This window comes from Mirounga leonina, unplaced genomic scaffold (assembly GCF_011800145.1).
Source record: "Mirounga leonina isolate KUSES-001 unplaced genomic scaffold, KU_Mleo_1.0 Mir_205, whole genome shotgun sequence".
In the NCBI taxonomy this organism is placed as follows: Eukaryota; Metazoa; Chordata; class Mammalia; order Carnivora; family Phocidae; genus Mirounga; species Mirounga leonina.
Window position 1 is genome coordinate 2,930,690 of NW_023270515.1, and position 22,559 is coordinate 2,953,248.

The 22,559-nt window shown below is 52.4% G+C and overlaps 1 protein-coding gene across 1 annotated transcript in view; it reads right to left on the minus strand.

Annotated features, from left to right (window-relative positions):
* The window catches only part of TMPRSS2 (transmembrane serine protease 2), a 25,105-nt gene extending 9,874 nt beyond the window's left edge, over positions 1-15,231 (minus strand). Inside the window, exons 1-6 of the mRNA XM_035028851.1 lie at positions 15,216-15,231; positions 13,033-13,255; positions 7,481-7,567; positions 6,657-6,776; positions 1,567-1,693; positions 341-451 (exon numbers count right to left, since the gene is read on the minus strand). Coding sequence (XP_034884742.1) covers positions 341-451; positions 1,567-1,693; positions 6,657-6,776; positions 7,481-7,567; positions 13,033-13,255; positions 15,216-15,230 — 683 coding nt within the window. The 5' untranslated portion in view covers position 15,231. The remainder of the gene's footprint in view (positions 1-340; positions 452-1,566; positions 1,694-6,656; positions 6,777-7,480; positions 7,568-13,032; positions 13,256-15,215) is intronic.
* Between the last annotated feature and the right edge of the window lie 7,328 nt (positions 15,232-22,559).

Sequence of the window (22,559 nt, forward strand, 5' to 3'; positions counted from 1 at the left end):
CCCCCCCCCCGCTTATGCTTGCTCTCTCTCACTCAAATAAATAAAATCTTAAAAAAAAAAAAAAGAATAGAAAAGCAGCAAGGAGGACTCTCCATTTTACAATGTTATCCAATGCCATCAAGAGCATAAACAAAATGGCCAGTAACCCTTAGCTGCTTCCCAAGAATGAACCCAGAACAACCAGCCCCGCTTAGAGTCCAATCTCCTCCCAATGAGAAAGTCATCGATACCCAGAATTACGGCTCAGAGAAATCAGCCTTGGCACCGTGATTTCTCCATGGTGTCTCCTACTCGCTCTCATTACAAATTTTCTTAAAGGAAAAAAGAAGTCACCGAATACCTGTGGTACAGTTTCTTATAGAGATTCAGACTGCCAGCACTTATGTTCAGCTTCATAAAGCTGGTGGCTCCGCTGTCATCCACAATTCCTTGGCTAGAATAAAAACTATTCCTAAAAGAGGCAGAAAATGTTAATTAGAACAATGTCTTCGTTATAAGCAATTGCAAATCCTGTGATATCATCATACTTCTCTTGCACAGTGTTCGGATTAAGAGGAACACCTTAGCATTTGGAAAACAAAATCACAAGTTCTAATCAAGTGAGGTTGTGTTAGAACCATCTTTCCCCACAATAACCCAGAAGTGTTGGGTAAAAGCTCCCGGTTGGTCTTTTTCTAATCTGGTTTGGGTTCGGATAAAGAAACCATGAGAATAGGGATGTGTGAGTAGATGTAACTTAAGTTAAAACACCCCCAGCTATAAAATCCCATAAGGTCCTGAACTGTGACGGGGGCCTCACTATGTCATTCAATTGCAATTTGAGGATGGCATTTGGAAATATTTTACCAGCTAAGATGCCAAGTTTCTTATTAAGCAGTAATTAATTTAAAAAACTGGCATATGGAGAACCCCTTAGTATTGCACAGAAGTCATATGGGGACACCCCAAGGAAGAGGTGGTGGCAATAAGATCACACAGCCTTACCCCATGGGGTCAGACGGCTGCCATGCACTCAAGGGATGCTCTGGTGAACCCCCATCTGGGAATCCCTGGGAGGGGCCCTCCTGCCTCTTCCACCCTCCCCATGGCCCCATGCAGGACTGAATTCTCTTCCATATAAATCTGATGTCACTTCTCTCCCGTTCAAAAGCTTGGGGCCTCCCCCAAGCGTGCATACAGTGAAGGTCAAGGACGATCTGTTCCCTCTGGCCCCGCCCCCGCCTGGCTCCACCCAGGTCCCACCCAGGGCGGCTGGGGAGGTGAGGCTTCAACGCTGCCAGAGGCTCTGGGACAAAAGAGCCACCAAGGCCCTCAGATGGCACCTTGGACCTTGTGGCTGCAGCACCGGCCATCCCCGAGTAACCGGGTGTGGATGGAGGCCCAGGAGGCGGCAGTGAGTCTTGATCACTGGATGCCGGGGGGTTGGGGGGGTGTGGCGAGGCACCTGCTGGTTTCCCCGACCAGCTCCGGGCAGGAGACCACTGTCCCCAGCATCGGTGTGCTGGCATGTCCAGGGAGGGGCGGAGAGGATCTTTCCTGCGTCTCTGCGGCTGGGACCACACTCACCGGTAGCCCATGTCCTGGCACGCGGCCCTCCCGTAGCTGTCATTCCAGTCGTCCTGACACACTGGGTGCCAGGACTTCCTCTGGGCCGAGTACACTTGGAGGATGAAGTTCGGGCCGTAGAGGCGAACTGCAGTAGGGGAGAGGCTCTGTGAGTTTCGGGAGGCTGTCCTAACACCACCCGAGCCCTCCCAGCCCTCGACACAAAGGCTCGGAGGTGACCGCATTGGGTCCCCTGTTCCCTAGGCACTGATCACACCCGAGGGGGTGTCCCTGCTCTATCCCTCCCGGGCCCTCAAGTGCTCGTTACCCCAAAGAACTGACAGCAGGTGACCAGCCAAGGACTCGCCTGCAGATGTTCAACAGAACTATTCCCAATAGCCAGAGGGTGAGAAAACCTAAGCGACCGTCCAGCGGATGAACGAACACAGTGTGGTCCATCTCTACCACGGAACATCATCCAGCCTTGGAAGGAGCCAAGCGCTGGCCCATGCTACAACCCGTGTACGCCCCTGTTTCTATGAACTGCCCCAAGTAGGAAATCCACAGCAACAGAGGGTAGATGAGTGGTTGCTTGGGGCCTGGGGTGGGGCTGGGGGCAGGAGGAGGGACAAGTGGGGGACCGCTCAGGGTTCCCTTAGCAGGTGATGAAAGTATTCCAAAACTGACGTGGGGATGGCCGCACTTACTCGCGGACGTGTAAAAACCACCAAATTTTATATTCTGGAGGGTGAATTTTATGGTATGTGAATTATACCTTGAAAAAGCTAATGTTTTTTTTTTAAGTAAATGAATAAGGTAAAGGGTTTTTTAAAAATGATCTTTAAACAATCATTTTGAACAACAAACTGACCCCTCTTGCCCAACACCCTGGATCCTGGCAAAGCACCCCAAGATGTGCCAAGTGCCCTGGTGCCCGGCTCTACCTCTAAATCCAGCAACGCTTTGCCCAAACGACCTCAACTCTTTTGTTTAAAGAAATGAAACATTACAGACGTAGTTCAAGCCTCTCTCTATTCCAGTGCCTTTTCCCACAATCCAGAATCCTGAGAATTTTCCTTGAGTGGGTGGCTGCGTGCAGAGGGGCACAGCCACAGAGCGGGATCCCATGTGGCTTGAGGATTGACCAGTCAGGCACTAACAAACGACCTTGAAAACAGCGTGAGGGCACGCTGCTGAATGCTGTGTTCCACACGGTGTCACTTATGCAAAGCCTAAAAGCATGTGAAACCGTGCTCAGAGGTCTGGGGGGGGGGTGGATACACGGGATGTAAAATATAAAATGAGGACCTGGTTATCACAGACCTCATTCTCCCCACCCCCATCCCCCGTTCTGTGGCCACAGCTCCCTTGACCTTCTGACCGACACCTCCAGGCTCATTCCCTGTGAAATGAACAGCCGTGGTCTGATTATTTCCTGATGCTTCCGGGACGAGTGATCCCAAACCCCATGTGCAAGCTAGCCACGTGCTACATGAGTGGATAGACACACTGTGCTCCATCCAGACAACAGAATATTATTTGGTGCTAAAAAAAATGAGCCATCAAGCCAGGAAAAGCCAGGGAGGAAGCTTAAGTGCTTGTCACTAAGTGACAGAAACCAATCTGAAAAGGCTACAAGGTATATGATTCCAACACGTGACATTCTGGAAAGAGCACAACTATGGAGACAGTAAAAACATTGGTGGTTGCCAGGGGCCAGGGGAGGAAGGGGTGAATAGGCAGAGCACAGATGGTTTTCAGAGCAATGGAAATGCTCTGTATGATACCGTAACGGTGGATATGGGTCATGATGCATTTATTCAAACCCACTGTCCAAATGTAAATACATTGTACATTTGTCCATACGCCAAGAAAGAACCCTAGTATGAACTAAGAACTTCCATTAAGAAGAATGTATTGGGGGTGCCTGGGTGGCTCAGTTGGTTAAGCAACTACCTTCGGCTCAGGTCATGATCCTGGGGTCCCGGGATCGAGTCCCACATCGGGCTCCCTGCTCGGCAGGGAGTCTGCTTCTCCCTCTGACCCTCCTTTCTCTCATGCTCTCTGTCTCTCATTCTCTCTCTCTCAAATAAATAAATAAAATCTTAAAAAAAAAAAAAAAGAAGAATGTATTAATCACTGGCTCATCAATTAAAATGAAAGCCCCCTACCAACGCAAGGTGTTAAACATGCGGCAGGTGTGGGGGTGGGGAGGGGACACGGGAAGTCCGTACTATCTGCTTAATCTTCTATACACTCACCCCTGCTGAAAAATAAAGTTCATTAGATTTTTTAAAAAGTCACTGGAATTAAATATAATTCCAAAATTAAAAATAAAACAGACGCTGCAGCACAGCAGAAAGTAAAGGAGACATTGCCCTCTTGATTTACGGTCATTTTAGAGACTTTTTTTCCCTTCCGTGTCTCTGCGGTCAAATGTAACTAGGAGAGGTGATGGGGAGTCAGGAGGGCACATGCTGTGATGAGCATGGGTTGCATCTCTCTGTTGCACACCTCAAACCAATATTCCACTGTACATTCACTAACTGGAATTTAAATAAAAAACTTAAAAAAAATGCCAACTAGGAGAACATGACAGGAGAGCTGGAGATGGTCTCAAGCTCAAGTTCTTCTCTTTTTTTAAGTCTTGGGAATTTTTTCGGCTTTACTGAGGTACAACTGACCAAGAACAACGGTATATACTTAAGGGTTATGACCTGGCATTCGGAGGCACGCACACGCTGTGAAGTGGGTGCCACGATCGATCAGGCTGGGTGACCTACCCGTCGCCTCACACAGCTACCACTTTCCTCTGTGGTGAGAACACCTGAGGTCTTCCCTCTCAGCCAGGCTCAAGTGTACAAAACCGTGTGCTCACTGGGTCACCCCGAGCCGCCCTTCAGTTTCTCCTGTGACATTGAGCGGTCACCGAAACCATGGCAACAGATGTAGAAAGTAAACTAATCTTAACGATGTGCATACGTTCCACATATATATATACATACACCCCCCCACACACATATACGCACATACTCTTAGGAAAAGAAAGCCCTCCACATATACTTGAACTTTATCCACGGGACGGGTGATGCTCTTTATCGTCAGAAGATGTGCATTTCACTGAGAATAATTTCCGCTCGACAGGTGGACAAATTAAAAGCACATCAAATGTGTGTTCTGATCTGATACAGAATACATACACAATGCCGTGTTCATCTATCTTGTTTTATATAAATAACTGATGTGGAAATTCTACAATCCCCAATTCAGGTGGGTCTACCAAATTACAAATGTGCAAATGCTCCGGACCCCGCAGTTCTACTTCTGGGGGTGTTCCCGACCGATGCGCTCCTACGGTTGGAACACGCGTGTTGTCCATCGAGAAGAGAGGACGCCCAGGGCTCTGGAGCCATACACCGGAGCATGGGGTGTGCCCCCACGGGAAAGCGGGGGCTCCTGTCCCAACCACAAAGGGTCCCCAGGATGTGTCACCAAGACCTGTGCGGTCAGCTGGGCAGTGAGCATTGAGCGATGAGGACAGTAGGAAATACGCACACACGTCTTTGCTTTCGCACTTAAAAACTCTCCAGAAGGAGAAGCAAGAAACGTGTATTTGTTGCCCCTGAGAAAGAAGCGTGATTGGCTGGTGAATGGGCGTGTGTGTGTGTGTGTGTGTGTGTGTGTGTGTGTGTGAGCGCAGTGGGGGAGAAGTTTTCCCTGTACATCCTTTGGTACTTCCTGATTTTGATCTATTTGAGGATATTAACTCAAAGTATTTAAATAAACACAACTTAAACATTAAGAAGAGGGGGAGGGAGGGGACAGTCTGCAGGGAACAGAACAAGTTTGTCTTGCTCGAGTTTCTCCTTGCACACATGCGTGCACATGTATGAAAACACAAAAGCCATCACGCATGATAGCTTAACCACGCACTACGAGCCTCGACACCCCCTACTTAAGGGATGGTGACAAACACATCATCACCAACACACAGGCAAGGCGCTGTGTTGAAAGTTTAAGGCTCGAGTGGGTCACTGCCAAGTGCAGACAGCCCCTGGGACGCGGGCGCAGATCGCGGGACACAGTGGCATCCACTTCGGACACAGGTGACCCCAAGGGCCGCACAGAGCTGGGACCGGGCGGGGAGGGCGTGCAGGGCAGCACCCCACAGGGGATGGTGCAGGACAAGAAAGGGGACCTGCATCCATCCTCCGCCCGCCAGGGCCCCGCCCGTGTTTAAATGAAACCCTGAGGAGTTAGGAGAAACCCGAGGGGAGAAGAGGAAAGCTGCTCGTGGTATTCCTGGTGATCCCTCTGATGCTGCAATTTTGAATTGCCTGTTTGTTTGAAAACAAGAGGCTCTCCGCTAAGCACGTCAGAGCGTGCAGCAGGAAGCAGGACTCGGGGGCGCAGTCCCACAGCACCACGGCCACGGCCCCGCGCGTCCGGCCAGGCTGGTTGGTTAACACGTTCTGCGGGAGGACAAACTAAAAGCTCGTCAGGAGAAATGGGCCAGCTCCACAGCAGGGGTGGGGGTCAGTTAAATGCACGGCGGACGAGGCTGGCCCCTCCGGGTCCGCCCACCCGCACGACACGGAGGCGACTGGGAAACAGGTCCCACCCCGGGGTCAGGGTCACGCTGGGGGTGGCCGCCAGTGGATATGGGCACCCCGCCTGCTCAGGCACCATTTCCAGGACATCCACTTCACCACCCTTGAAATCACTCCTAACAATTAACAGGAAATAATGAAAAGCCAGAGCCAGGTGCCTGCTCTGTGACAAGACCTACACATCACGTTAAAGGCGAGCTGGCTCTGAACATACAGAGCAGAGCGCACTCCCAACTCCGCTCGGGAGCGCACCGTCCGAGCGGCCCCAGCCCCGCCGCCTCCCTCCCATCGCTGTGTGATGCTGGGCCAGGAGCGCACCCTCTCTGAGCCTGGCTCCTCATCTGGGGTTAGACCAAAGGCGCAGCCTCCAGGTCGCGGTTCGGTGACCTACTGGGCGGCCACGCCGGACACAGGGCTGGCCACCACGCCGGGTACGGGCCGCAGGCTGGGCACCAGGGCAGACTGGTGGCCTCCGCAGGTGCACAGGGTGCCTTGACTTACCGCATCGGTTCTCATCCTCCCCGCTGGGGCAGTGCAGGACCCCGTCGCACCAGTGAGAGGGGCTGATGCAGGTTCCCGAGGAGCCGCACTCTACCCCGGCCACCAAGCATTTGTTCTCCACTTGCAGAGAGACAGGAGGGAGACCCCGTCAGCCCGAGACGCCAAGAAAACCTCACGTACCCGCCACGAGTTCCGGAGTCCACTCTCCGGGCCCCAAGCAACAGGAGAGAAGAACCTTTCCCCCGTTTATTTCAGTAAGGAGCAGATGTGTCCCTGCCACCACCGACAGCAAAGCGAACAGGGCCGGCAGTCAGCAGCGAAGTAGCCCCCGGTGCATCGAGTGGGAGGGGCCCGTGGCCTTGGACTCGGACAGCGGCCCACGTCCCCTCTGCCACAGTGAATCTGTGCCCCATCAAAGCCTGAGTGTGCACTGCCCCGGGCTGACGGAAAAGGCTGGCTGTGGCTCACGAGCTGGCACAGGACGGCACGCCCCAGCACCTAGCAGGTGATGTGGCACACTGAGATTCGGGGACAGGTGTGGCCCCAAGGCAGGGAGTCCGTGCTTCCCCGGTGCCGGGCAGTGCCCAGCGCCCCAAAGCACTGGATGTAGTCGGAGCGGGTCAGTACTCCACTCACAGCACAAGAGTCGCTCATAACCACCCGGACAATGCGATCGGACGAGAATGGTTACTCATGTGTCCCCATCACCAAAGAGAAGGAAAGACAAGACAGCTGGTTGGGGGAGAGAAACTGCAGGAAGGGCTGGAGGTCCACCCACGGAAAGCAGGCACATCGGGAAGACTGGGCCCCCCTGTGACACTTACTGAACTTCCAGAGCAGGACGGCGGCCACCACGGCTCCTGCCAGGACGGCCCCCAGGGAGACCGTGATGCACAGCACTTTCTTGGCCTCTGGGGAAAGAGGGGGGCACAATGGAGTCGCAGAGTTTCTTAGAAGTTACACTCTCAAATTTTACCCACTACTTTTAGAGGACAGCATATCAAGCAATAACTTCGTAGACACTTATTGAGACTTGCGATTTTAAGAACATATCTGGGGAGGTCTTACCTCTCCCACAGCACTCAGTTTTTTAGAGCACAAAAGCAGGAAGCCACGATATGAAGCGACCTATACTTAAGTTTTAAAAAGGATGGTCTTGGGGCGCCTGGGTGGCTCAGTCGGTTAGGCGTCTGCCTTCGGCTCAGGTCATGATCCCAGGGTCCTGGGATCGAGTCCCGCATCGGGCTCCCTGCTCCGCGGGAAGCCTGCTTCTCCCTCTCCCACTCCCCCTGCTTGTGTTCCTGCTCTCTCTCTCTCTCTCTGTCAAATAAATAAATAAAATCTTTAAAAATAAATAAATAAATAATAAATAAATAAATAAAAAGCATGGTCTTGGGGCGCCTGGGTGGCTCAGTCGGTGAACCACCCGACTCTGGGTTTTGGCTCAGGTCACGATCTCAGGGTTGTGAGATCAACCCCTGCATTGGGCTCCCCACCCCCAATAAATAAATAAATAACTCTTAAAAAAAAAAAAAGTATGGTCTTAGAATAGTCAAATAAGGAGGTGCCTGGCTGTCTCAGTCGTTGTCTGCCTTCGGCTCCGGTCATGATCCCGGGGTCCTGGGACCGAGCCCCGCATCGGGCTCCCTGCTCTGCGGGGAGCCTGCTCCTCCCTCTCCCACTCCCCCTGCTTGTGATCCCTCTCTCACTGTGTCTCTCTCTGTCAAATAAATAAAACCTTAAAAAAAAAAAAAAAGAATAGTCAAATAAATGATTCATGTAAAAAACTGCCTGAAAGAGGAAAAATGCCTTGTTTTGGTGATCACTAGCATGGGAAACAATAACGTCCCCGACTGTCACCTCCCTGGTGGTGGTGCTCAAGGCAGAGTAAACGGTCTTACCCGAGACAGTTTAGGGAACGGATGACGCAGACCCGCAGCGTCCCATCGACAGCCATTAGCCACGTGAGGCTTTTTGCACTTCAGTCACTTATCATGAAATTTATTAAAGTCTTTTATTCATAGTTATGTAAATTCAGATGCTCAGCAGCCCCCTGTGGCCGGGGGCTGCCCTACTGGAGAGGGCAGAGCTAGACCAATCCCGTCCCTGTGGAATGTTCCACCGGGCAGGGCTGACATCCGCCCTTTGGTTTGAGGCAGGAGCAGCAAGCACTGGGCTCACATCGCAGCTAAGAATAAAGTCATTTGGAGAAGGTCACCAACGTTCTCCAGTTAAAACAAGCCGACAGGTCATTGCTGGTCAGCGTGTAAACCAAAAGCCTAGCAAGCGCCAAGCACACCACGCCCAGCAGTTCCTACGCAGGTGCAAGCTTTCCTCAGAGGAATCGGGGAGAGGCGGGGGGGGGGGGCATTCATAGACCCTCCCACCCCCTCAGTTTACAGGAGGACAGCCAGCTAGGTGTCCCGGAGTGTGGGGGAGGCCGGGGACCCCCCCCGCCCCGTTTCCTGGCCCTCATCACCGGGAATTCAGAGTCTGCTGGGGAAGGGGAGGTGTGAATCTGCAGTCCTAGCAGGCTCACGGGGGAGGCCACCGGTCTGAGGAGAGCCACGGGCCACCGAGCCACGTGATCAGAACTGGGCCTACAGTGATTATGTCTCAGGGCTGGGCAGGGCGGAGTGGCAGAGGAAACTCAGGGGAAATTCCAAATGCCCAATTTGACTCATTAGCCAAGAACGATTTCTTCCTGTGGCGGGGGGGGGCTTCCTGTTGTAGCATAAAATAACATGCCTGGTGAGCTAAGAGCTATTAAATGAAGTATTCTGAACCTCTCGCCGAGCGTATGGCAATCCGCCCAGCTCCTGCGAGGAGCACGCAGGCAGCGGGAACCCCCGATCCTACTTTTGGTGGGCAGGCATCTTGCAATCAGTTGTCTGGTTGACAACTGCACCACTGTTGCGTTTAACTACAACATACTATTCATGTGCCTTCATCATTACCAATTTCGTCTGTGGTTGATTCAGCCCTACCATGTCCAGGGCCAACCACCTGCATCACAGACTGTTGACCTTCAGTTCTCCAAACCCCAGACGTGAAGATGTGTATGCGTGGGGACTCAGTGTGAAGCACTGAGGGCTGGTGCTCTAGCAAATAGATTCAGGGAGTCCCTGGATGGCCCTTGCACTCCTGATGGGTTCTTCTGGATTTGTGCTATTTAAGTAACTTGCAAAACACTATCAAGGCTCTGACAAGGCTACGTACTGCATGATTCCAGATACATGACACTGTGAAAAAAGGCAGAACTACGGAGACAGAAGATCAGCGGTTGCCAAGTGCTGGGGGAACAAGACGGGGACGAGTGGGCGGGGCACGGGGGATTTTGAAGGCACTGAAACTCTTCTGTATTTTTGTAATGATGGACATGTCATTATACATTGGTCAAAAGCTACAGAATATACAACAAAAAGGGCGTGATCCTAATAAAACTATGGACTTAGTACAGTGTAGCACACTAAGGCAAGATGATGGGAAAAACTTGGAGGTGAAAGAAGGGGTATATGGGAACTTGGTATTCAATTTTTCTGTAAGCCAAAAACTACTCTAAAAAATAGTCTATTAATTAAAAAAAAATACTTCCAAGGCCAAACATTAAACTTATAAAATGTACATGTTTCTGTGTAAGTCAATAAAATGGTTTTTAAAGTAGCAAGGTAAGGGGCGCCTGGGTGGCTCAGTTGGTTAAGCGTCTGCCCTCGGCTCAGGTCATGATCCCAGGGTCCTGGGATCGAGTCCCGCATCGGGCTCCCTGCTCGGCGGGGAGCCTACTTCTCCTTCTGCCTCTGCCTCTGCCTCTCTCACTCTCCGACTCTCATGAATAAATAAATAAAACATTTTAATAAAAAAAAAACCTGAATAAAAACCCCGGAACGTACTCACACAGAAATGGAACCAGACAGAGTCCAGAAACATTCAGATATATATAGGAATTTAATATGCTACTGAAGTAATATTTCTAATTAGCAGGAAAAGCATTTCTTACTGAATTCACTGTTTATGTAGTTTGCTATTTTCTGATGTGAAAACATAGAAAGACCCTTACCTCATTCCCTACCCAGAAATAAAATTCTAGGGGCACCTGGGTGGCTCAGTCGGTTAAGCATCTGCCTTCGGCTCAGGTCATGATCCCAGGGTCCTGGGATCGAGCCCCGCATCGGGCTCCCTGCTCTGCGGGAAGCCTGCCGCTCCCCCTGCTTGTGCGCTCTCCCTCTCTCTCTCTCTGTTACATAAAATAAATAAAATCTTTAAAAAAATAAAATAGCAAGATAAGTTCGCTAAGCAATTTTTGAGTTGAAAGGCCGGTTTTATCATGTAGAACCATAGGCTGGTGCTCTTCCCTTATGAAGTCACTGATGAGGGATTGATAGGTTCCCGTCCGACTGCTTGCCATCACCAGGCTTTTCCCCGGGAAAGTGGAGATGCAGGCGTCAGGCAAGTGGGCTCATCTTGTCCGCCTGGGTTGGACGGTCACTCGTATGAAGTCCACCCTTTGGACGTGCCAACCTCTAGAGGGGACCCTTGGTTTCGGACCACAGCCCTTTTTTGGGGGGAGGCAGATACCACTGTCCGGGGTTCCTGAACTCTCTTGACCCTGGCTTCCTCCCAACCCCCACGACGACCTCAGATCAGGACCCCGGGGCGGGGCACTACTGACTTCTCGGCCAGGTGTCCAGTTGTGGGACGCCGTCCTGGGCACATAGGTGTCACCAGCATCCCAGGCACCCACCCAGAGTCGCAGCCTCTCCCCAGTTATAACAAACCCAAACTGTCTCCAGATACTCTCAAGATCCCTGGGGGCCAAAATCACGCCCGATTAAGAACCACTGGTCTCAGCCTCCCCAGCTGCCACCAGAGACAAAAGCGCGAGACCAGGACTTCCCTGATCAGACAGGAACGGGTGGAGGAGGGAATAAACAAGAGTAGACGCTGACGGGGAGAAGGACGGACCAAGAGCCGTTTGCAAAGGGTGAGGGACGCGGAGGCCAGCGTCAGGCGGGAAGAAGGGGGACAGCGCTGGCTCAGGGCTGCGGGGTCTGGGGAGGGGCACGCCGGGGCTTCCTGCGGGGTCTGGGGAGGGGCACGCCGGGGCTTCTAGCAACACAGGTGTTAGGGACTCCTTTCCATGCTTTATGATGTGCTGGGGGCACGTGGAAATTCACTTTATCATTACTCTTTAAATGTGCACCCTGCGTGTACATGCACGCTTGCAAAATAGAGAAAACATCGTCAGCAAAAACGTTAATTGTTTAGCCACCAGTACTCCGACTGGCTGGTACCTGGCAGTTCTCAGCACTCGCACTGGCTGGCACTAAAAGCCGGGAGGGGCGGGGCACCTGGGCGGCTCAGGTCGTGATCCCGGGGTCCTGGGATCGAGCCCCACCGTTGGGCTCTCTGCTCAGCGGGGATCTGCTTCTCCATCTGCACCCTCCCCCCCGCCCCCGCTCCTGCTCTCTCTCTTTCTCTCTCAAATAAATAAAATCTTTAGGGGCACCTGGGTGGCTCAGTCGTTGAGCATCTGCCTTCCGCTCAGGTCGTGATCCCGGGGTCCTGGGGTCGAGCCCCACATCAGGCTCCCTGCTCAGCGGGGAGCCTGCTTCTCCCTCTCCCACTCCCCCTGCTTGTGTCCCCTCTCTTGCTCTCTCTCTCTGTCAAATAAATCAATAAAATATTAAAAATAATAATAATAAATAAATAAGTAAATAAAATCTTAAAAAAAAAGCTGGGAAAAAATAACAATTAAAAAAATTTTTTAAAAAGCTGGGAGGACTGCAAGAAGAAAGAAGATGAGCAAGAGTTAGAAGCACGTGGCATTGGAGGGATCAGTGCTTGGAGTCCTCACCGCTCTACGCCCACTCTGCTCTGTCCACGAGACCCTTAAAGCCCAGACATCCTTCCGAGTGCCAACCACACCAGCCACTTCCTTCGCTGAGCGCCAAGCCGCCCTCATCCAGCACCTTAAGCGTGACTTGCTGGGTCCAGGGAACCACGCCACAGAGAAAGGGTGGGTAGGTGACTCCCGCATCGGAGCTTACCATTCACTCAGGATGACGCACTGACAAGCCACGCCGGTAAGAACAGGGCAGAGAGGCCCGGCTTGGAAGACCACCCTGGGTGGTACGGGCCAAGCTGGCCCAGGAGAGTTAAGGAAAGTGAAGGAAGGGCTTTGCAGCCTGGCAGCTCTCCAAGGGCCCCAGGCAGGAGGCAAGAGGGTGAAAGCTGGGACATCGAGGGAGAGGGGGAGAGCATGGGACCAGCCCCGGCAGAGGGAGGAGGGCAATCAGCGACAGAGGACAGAGCCCCCTGGAGAAGACAGACCCCAGCGCCGGTTCTGTTGTAGGAAAGAAACGCAAAAGGGTCCTACTTGCAGTGCACGCCGTCCCCGATGGGGACTTGGGCTGCACGCGGCTGGTGGGTGTCGAAGTGTGCGTCAGCCCCCTCGGGGTGGACTGGGGCCCCTCGGATGGGTAGTACGGGACCAGATACACCGGGTAGGCGCTGGGGACCGTGGCGGGCCGCGGGGGATAGAGGCTTTCAGGCTGGTATCCATGGTTTTCGTAGTAAGGTCCAACTCCTGGCGGTGACCCCTAAACAATGACAGAGAAGGTGCATGATATAAAACCCCGGTTACCCGCAAGGTTAGGCGCGCGTCCGTCACACTTAGACAAGGGGCCGAAAAGCTGCTGCATTCTTCTCTGAACTTACCCAGACTGACTAAACCAGAACTTTCAATTAATTGCCAACGGTTTTTGCATTTGTTCGTTCACTGATCATTTTTTGAAATAAAGAGAAAGTAAATGGTCAACACTGAGATTTACTAAAAAAATTTTTTAAAAAATTTAAAGAAAAAAATGTGTGGAAGTCTGGGCAGCGGTTGACACCCAAACCTGAGATGGAGATTATAGCGAGAAAGGTAATGGTCGAGGGGCCGCCAGGCGTCTGCACTCGCCGCCTCCTGGAGACCCGACCACACCCCTACGAAGGTGCAGGCGTGACTCGTGGACCCATTTTGCAGAGAAGAACGTTGAGTGATAGAGGTTAAAAAATTTACCTGAAGGTTCACACTATACATGTTATTCTAAAAGCTCCTTTTCTACCTCCTCCTCCCTTAGGAGACGTGTCACCATTTACTACGGGACATGTAAAGGGTTTGCAGCTCAGTCCTGCTGCGAGGAGCATCCTCCCAAGGCACGAGCGCCTCTGCAGGGAGCCGCCAGGTCCCTGCGCACACGACATGGAAGGTGCTGCCCCAGCTACAGCTTTTATTCCTGCCTCATCCATCTCCTTGAACACCCTTCTCCTCGCCCTCTGCCCACTTAAACACTGCCTTCTCTGGCTGCCCCTGCAAGACCCCCGCCGGCCAGCCTGCATGTCCCCTGCTTCCGCCCTCCCCAATCACCCACTGGCGGGGCCATGTGGGGAGGCCACATTTGCCCTCCTATCTGAGGGCCCCTCAAACTTCCTCCCACTCATTCATTCATTTCTCCTGCTTCTTGTTGACCGTGGTCTCAGGACAGGGCCGGTATTCTGAGCCGAGGCAACGCAATGCTTAGCATTTTAAAGGGGGGGCCTCCAGGGAAGCGAGATTATACCGGAATGAGCCAAGTGCCGTCGGCCAGAGTTAACCTCTGCTTAATAAGTCACCGATGCTCTCCTTCAGAAGTGCAAAGATTGTAACTCTGAACCAGAGCAGTGGACAGAAAGGGAAACAGTGTAATCTCTAATCTAAATGGGGCACCAAAGGCCAAAAGAAAAAGAGCACATGGGTTTGGTCTCTATCGGAAGCATCTAAGAACATGCTGTCCCACCCAGGAAAGGTTGTGGCAGGCACGGCGGTCTGTCCCGGCGAAGCCCTGTGCAGGGGATATGCAATTTAAAATGGAACCAGTGAAAATTAAAAACCAGCAACTGCTAAAGAAGGAAAAACAAAAGGGCTCTTTTCCAGATACAAGATATGGAAAATATTGGTTATTGACCACAACTCTGTATTGCATGCACCCATTCGCAGGGATAAGATGAACCAGTGAGATATAATGGGGAACAAAGATACTGCATTTGTCTCCAGAGTTGTTGCGGGGCTGGGGAGCATCCAGGGCGAGGGACAGTCAGCCCAGTGCTACATTCCATCACGGCCTCCCCCAGGGACACCGGGCTGCGCAGGGGTCTGCCGGCTGGTGATGCCCCACACACCTGTTCTCCCCTGGGACTTACTCCCTCCCAGCACCCTTCTGCCCCTGGCTGTCCCGACTGCTCACCCTGAAACTCACCCGCAGGGCAGGAAGAGAAGAGGCCCAGGTTTGAGCAGTGCACATACCTTACACCCACCCGACAGCTTTGGGGCGCTCTCCGCGGGAGCAGCTGTGGTGTGTCTGCACCCTAACCCGCTCCCACGCACCCTACCTGAGAGAGCGCCGTGACCAGCATCCACAGAGCACTCGCTGTCCCTGCAGCCAGGGCTTAAAATGCCGCCCAGCACACACTTTGGAAAATCACAGTGGGGATAAGGAAACAAAGAGAAGTCTGGGAAGGTAATAATTAACCACTTACTGAGTTTAAAGCCATCCTGATTTTATCAGCAGCATCAGGTAATGGCAAAGATTTGGGACGTTTAAGATGACCTAGAAGAAAGAACGATAAGACTGTGTTATTTCGATACCAGTTCGTTTTTAGGAGACACATGGAGAAAGAACTAGAAGACTAGAGGAGAGTTAGCTCTCTCCGGAACAAAGGGCAGTTTTCCCATTCACCTTGGCCTTCACCTTGGCCACCTCTTCCCCACACAACGCACGTGCAAGGAGCTTGGTGCTCACCTGCCTTAGCTCCGGGGATGGGTTGTAGGTACCACGGCTCTCACGGCCGAGAGGTCCCCCAGGCTGCCTCTGGCTACAGAGGTCGCAGGGACTGGAAGCACGCAAAGGTGACTCACCGACCCTCACGTTCAGGGGAGGTTAAGGGGGGGCAAAGACTGGGGGTCAGCTCACGGCACTGCCACTCCCTGCGTCATCAGGCCGGTGCCTGCACCTCTCTGAATCTGGGACAGAAATGGATGTGGAGGTGGGCACGGTCCCATTCGGGTGAGGACTTAAGGAGGGGGTCCAGTGAGCCACAGCAGGCCCTGAGATGCCCCTGGCTCGCTCCTGCAGACAGTCCACGGGGAGGAAGGGGTGGGCACCCACTGTGCAGCAGGTGGCCCAGAACTTAGTACCAGATGGAGGCCACACCTGACTTTCTAAATAAGCCATATGCAATCTCCCACTTCTTAATAAACACCTGGGGGGAAAATTCCATAAAACACATCCACACGCACCCATTTCTTCACATACTACCCCAAATCCAGAAAAGAAAACATTTCAGAACTAATTTTGACAGTTTCTAGCGTTTGCAGTAAAATCTGTTGTTTGCAGATGTTTGTGAACAGTTAATAGTAATTTCTAGAAAAACCATCAGCACGGAATGCCTCCATTCTGGCATCACTCTTTCCCTCCTGAGCGCACGTGAAGGGCTTCTCTCCGCCCCTCCCTGCTGTCTTGGAATGACCAAAGAATACTTCGAGAAATAGTCTTCCAGATCCTGCATCCGCAAGACCACATTCCCGATGAGAAAGCTCTGGGCTTCACACCACCTGTAAACCCCCCGGCACACGGTAGTTGCCCAAACGGCAGCAGGCAGTGTGGTGGCTAAGCCCATGACCTCTGGGACCTGTGGCCTGGGGCACGTCAGCTAATGTTCCCGTGCCTCAGTGGTCTCATCTGCAAAAGGGGATTAAGAGTAGCACCCACTACAGGGCTGTTGGGGTGTGAAATGAGTTGGTACCAATGTAGCTCTCAGTGCCTGGCATATGGTAAGTGCTGCCTCTGTTTTTGTCAAATAAAAGTGATTATAGGGCGCCTGGGTGGCTCAGTCGTTAAGCGACTGCCTTCGGCTCAGGTCATGATCCCAGGGTCCTGGGATTGAGGCCCACATCGGGCTCCCTGCTCTGCGGGAAGCCTGCTTCTCCCTCTGACCCTCTTCCCTCTCTTGCTATCTGTCTCTCATTCTCTCTCTCTCAAATAAATAAATAAAATCTTTAAAAAAAAAAGTGATTATAGGGGCGGCGCCTGGGTGGCTCAGTCGGTTAAGCATCTGCCTTCGGCTCAGGTCATGATCCCAGGGTCCTGGGATCGAGCCCCCGCATCGGGCTCCCTGCTCCGCGGGGAGCCTGCTTTTCCCTCTCCCAATCCCCCTGCTTGTGTTCCCTCTCTCGCTGTCTCTCTGTCAAATAAATAAAAATCTTAAAAGAAAAAAGTGATTATAAAACCGATAGATGTTGCTTCCAGCAGGCAAGGGGGAGGCACCCGATATGCGGTGTTTGCAGGTTTGCAGATTTCCTCTGGTGTTTCTCCCAAAGTCCCAAGTCCACCAGCTCTGAAAAGCCGGTGGAGCTAAATGCAATAGAACCAGCCCCAGCCCACTTACTGCCTTCTATCCCCAAAGCACAATTATTAGTGGACTCGTTAAACTAAAAACAAACAAAAACCCACCAAAAAAACCATCAACTTGCTATAAATAAAAATGCGAGTATGGCTTTTTGGTCTTGGGAAGCCTCCAATGGATACGTCACAATAAAAATGCACAGGTCATTTATTTACTTTTCACGTAAAGCTAAAATACAAGAATGAGGGGGCGCCTGGGTGGCTCAGTCGGTTGAGCGCCCGACTTTCAATCTCATTTCAGGTCTTGGTCTCAGGGTCGTGAGTTCAAGCCCTGTGTCAGGATCTATGCTGGGCTTTGAAGACTCCTTAATAAAAAAAAAAGAAAGAAAGAAAATACAAGAATGAGTTCATATTAATAGCTTTGAGATGTTTTTAAAATATTTTATTCATTTATTTGACAGAGAGAGACGCAGCGAGAGAGGGAACACCAGCAGGGGGAGTGGGAGAGGGAGAAGCAGGCTTCCTGCTGAGCAGGGAGCCCGATGCGGGGCTCGATCCCAGGACCCTGGGATCATGACCTGAGCTGAAGGCAGACGCTTAAGGACTGAGCCACCCAGGCGCCCCAGCTCTGAGATTTCTTTTAATTTAAATAAAAGGTCAACACCTTTCTGGGTACAAGGAAAGTACACTGCCCAATATACAGGTGGGAGGATCACCATGTAAGCCTTTAAATGGTGTGATCCTCACCTACTAATAAACCTGTCCTATGTCTGCTCCTTAGATACATCAAGACAGTACCCCCACTCCACGCTGGTCCACGCGGGGCAGAAAATCGCAGCACATCCCTGGGGTTACTTTCCGAAGCGTCCTGCCTGAGCATTTTCAGGCCTCTGAGCTATCTCACCAGTTCTAGGCTTGGGTGCAGTTTCAGGAAATGAGAATTTGATCCCCCTGGCGGCGTTCCCAGTTTAAGAGCCCTCTGAAAGGAACGATCAGTCAGGCCTCGAAATCCACGCTTCCTATCCATTCGTGATCCCGAACAGCGAGAGACCAGGAAGCCAGGGGAGGAAGGAGTGCAGGCGGCCGCGGCCACGAACGGTCCAGTAAAAGCCACAGGACCCCGAAGTAATCACAGGATAATCCTATCTCGTCCAGAGTTCCCACGGCCCGCAAAACCTGAGCCAGAAACACCCAGTGCGCCCAGATGGGCCCCCGTGGACTTTGGAACAGGAGACAGGAGTGGTGCTCAGCCTGTAATTTCTCTGGCTGAAAAGCAGGGAAGGACAAGTGCCTCCCTCTGGAACTGGATCTGCAAGAGCCACCGTCGTCCAACAGGACCAGGAGCCACACTGGGTCCATTCATGTTCAAAACAGGCATTTACATAAATAACGTTGTGCGCCCAAAAAACACACAAAGCCAAGCAAAACACACAGACACAAACCACAGGCATCCCCGCAGTGACATGCATCTCTGCCCCTGGGTTTTGAACAGAACAAGACAGCCGAGGGAGTGAGAGACGACACGGTCTCTCAAATGCTTTCTGTCACTTCGAGGACACAGATGATTGTCCTTGATTCCGGAAAGGCAGCCATAACAATGCATTTTTCCTGCAAGTGACACAAGAGCAAATACGTGACAAAGTTCCTCGTCCTTCCTTGTCCTCGGCCGGCTCCCGTGCCAACACGGACAAAGTGGCCCACTTGAGTCACACAACACAGCACAACACAACACAACCCGGCGGTTTCAGTCACTCCGGGCTCTTTTCGGAGAGCTGAGTCATCCCTGAGCACCTGCCGGGCGGCGGCTGAGCAGGACAGTGCCAGGGCCATGCGATGCAGTCCCTGCCTGCCCATGGCGTGACGAAGCCCTTTCCAACCACAAAGGTCTTTTCTTTGGGGATCTCAGAAAGCATTTCCTGGAGACGTATTTTGAAAACAAGCAAATCAATGCAAATGAGGCCAATCGCATAGATTCGAACTCCCATCCAGGGGGCCCCCTGGGGTCTTCCTTATCATGCAGTCCCCGCTGAGCTCACCGCACACCACCTTTCAAGCATTTGCTGCTGTGGAACCCCACCGGACGCCTTTAAGACCCGGGGATGAGGTGTGACAGGATGACGAGGCCCCACCGTCCTTGACCCCCGTACCCCTCCTTCAAACTCCAAAGCAAGCCAGGCCAACAGACACTCCCTATCCAATAAACAAATGGTCGCTCAGAGCCCCTAATGTCTCAACCACCGCATAAAATGACATCACCCAAAAAATTGCTGTCACATCCTATTGCGGATACAAAGCCCAGTTCGATGCCGGTTATGGGCCAGTGGTGGGTTTAAGTAACAGTTAAGATGGATGGACGAGAGGTCCGCACAGTGATTCACACGGGAATGAGACAGAGACAGACAGAGACAGAGGCAGAGACAGAATCTCAGGAGAGGCTCTGCCTGCGTCTTCAACGTTTCTTTTTCTATGAATGCCTCATTGTCCCGGTGTGACTGCAAACTTTTTAGGGCAGGAATTGGGTCGGGTCCTTTTTTCTTGCTTTCTTTCTTTCAAGCTAAGCTCTGTAGCAGACAAGAAAGTGTTCCGATATTTTCCGAGTTCCAGAGGCCAAATGAGTACGATGGAATTCGAGAGAGAGCGAGCAGGCTGGGAAGTCCACACCTGGACAAAACCAGCCTCCAAGGTGAGGGCATGGGTGACCTCACAGTCGCAGGTGAACAGCACTGACTGCATACCTAATGTGACAGACTGGCTGGAGAGGAGCCCAGGTCCCTCCGGGAGGGAGGAGAACCGAGGCTGTGCAGAGGCCACGGCCAAGGGTTCAAGACCTCGTCCAAGCCCATCTGTGAAATGAGATAATCAATAAACAGGGTTGTTTCGAGGACCAAGTGTGTCTGTTTCTAGCACCGTGGCCAACACACATGATGGGCACACAATAATAACATCATGACGGCAACTAAGGTTTACCTGCTAGTATGGAAGGGGCGGTTACGTGCAAAATAGATTCAGTTATTCTGTGCAAATCCAAAGGACAAAAGCAAGCAGGATCCAAATGGTCAGCATTATCAGAAAGGCAGGTTTAACTCAACCCGGGAAAACCACATTTCCAACAATGCAGGTTTAAATATCGATGAGTTGGGGGCGCCTGGGTGGCTCAGTCATTAAGCGCCTGCCTTCAGCTCGGGTCATGATCCCAGGGTCCTGGGATCGAGCCCCACCTCGGGCTCCCTGCGTAGTGGGAAGTCTGCTTCTCCCTCCCCCATTCTCCTGTTCCCTCTCTTGCCATGTCTCTGTCAAATAAATAAATAAAATCAGACGCCTAACGACTGAGCCACTCAGGCGCCCCAATAAATAAAATCTTTAACAAAAAAATATCGACGAGTTGCCTTCGAAAGAAGAGTTCTTCAAACTGAGAAATGTTTGATCCAATATGGAAGGCGGGCTATCCACAAGTATTTTATCCAAGCATGTTCTAGAACAGAACTGAGCTTTGGCTGGGGGATTAGGCAGGATGATCTTATATTGCCTGTGGTCAGACACTCGCAGAAGGACCTCCAAGCCTGACATCCCTAGAAAACACAGGCTCCGCATCCCCTGAGTTCTGATCAAGGGTTGAAGTGAGGTGAGTGTGGTGTCCCACCAGGAAGGCCCCTTGGGGAGCAGTGGCCGTGGGGGATGCTGGCGCTGAGTCTCATGCCACATGAAGCCCGGGCTGTTTCATTTTCCAGTTCAGCTCTCACTTGAAGATATTTCTCTGTCGAGCGTCCACTTGATGGCACAGCCTCTTCCCGGTTCCACTTGAAGGATCCACTTGATCCTTCTGTCAATTCTGCACTTCCATGAACCTCCATGAACTTCCAGACTTCAGCCGTGGTGCCTGCCAAGACTTGGTGCCCTTTAAACATTCTGTGCTTTTTTTAAAAAATTTTTTTAAAGAGTTTATTTATTTATTTGACAGAGAGAGACACAGCGAGAGAGGGAACACAAGCAGGGGGAGTGGGAGAGGGAGAAGCAGGCTTCCCGCTGAGCAGGGAGCCCGATGCGGGGCTCGATCCCAGGACCCTGGGACCATGACCTGAGCCGAAGGCAGACGCTTAACGACCGAGCCACCCAGGTGCCCCCATTCTGTGCTTTCTTATCCTATTTCTGCACCCTCGGCCCCCTGCACACACACCCCGGTGATGCCTCACAGCTGAGCGCAGTCCACACTGACAAAATGCCTGGAGTTTTCACCCAGAGCAAGCCCTATCCTCCTCCCCTGCACTCACCTCTACAAACCTGTCTTTCCTTTTTTTGGATCTTATTCACTGATTTGAGAGAGAGGGAGAGAGAGAGAGCGCGCATCAGAGAGAGCAGGAGTGGGGGTGGGGAGGCAGAGGGAGAGGGAGAAGCAGGCTCCCCGCTGAGCAGGGAGCCAACACAGGACTCAATCCCAGGACCCTGAGATCACGACTCGAGCCCAAGACAGACATTTCACCAACTGAGCCACCCAGGTGCCCTTACAAGTGTGTCTTTGAGCCACCTTCCCTCTTCCCTGTTCACAATCCAAGTAACTGCCCACATCCCCACCAGAAAATCAGCGTCTGCCTTCTTCCTCGATGCCTCTAAGGCTGACCGTGACATTTCCACATGCCCTGGGTCCTCTGCTCCCGACCACTGTCCAGTGGCCAGGACAGACCAAGTCCTAGGCTGGCTCTTCTCCTTCCTGACCTCAAGCTTTGCCTCTAGGTTGTCCCCCGAAACTGCCTGTTTGATCAGCCAAGCCCTTTGCGACTCCCCAGCATTCCACACGTAGCTGGGGCCACGATGGTCAACAGCACAGAGCGTACGAGTCCCCTCCTCCACAGCCAGGCCCACTACTCCTGGAGGCTTGCAAGCCAGGGCTCCCTGAGATGGCCTTTAGGGTCCCCCGGTACCAAGCCAGGATGGGACTCACGTGATGCCCTTGCACCCCATCCCCAGGGGCCACCAACATGTCCTGGGGCAGACCCAACGTCAGGGGGGTCCCTGCAGCTGCCCTGGAAAGGGGGGCAAGGAAAAGCAGGAAAGGCTCAGCAGTTGTGGGGCGGGATGACCCCAGGAGATCCTGAGCAGGGGGAGTAAGCAGAGGTGGGAAAGCGTGCAGAGCCCTAGTGCCTCTCCAGACCCCCTTTCACCCTCCTCACCAGCAGGCCAGCTTCTAATCCTTAAGTAACCAAAACTGACTGACCACTAAACTGACCCAGTCCATTTCCTTTCCATTTCCTGCTCCCATTACCAAGGCTTGGACTTGACTCCCAGCCCCACAAACCTGAGATTTTTCTGGAGGGCTTAGAAAAATAGAGAACTGAGATCCCCTGGCCGTCTGCTGCTGCGACTGGAACCGGGGCAGTGACCCCATATGATCACAGAGCTCTCCCGGGACTCCTGCCACAGGGTGTGGGTGGGAAAGAGTGAGGGTCACCAGCCTGGACTCCTGGTGTTCACTTCCCGGGAGGCC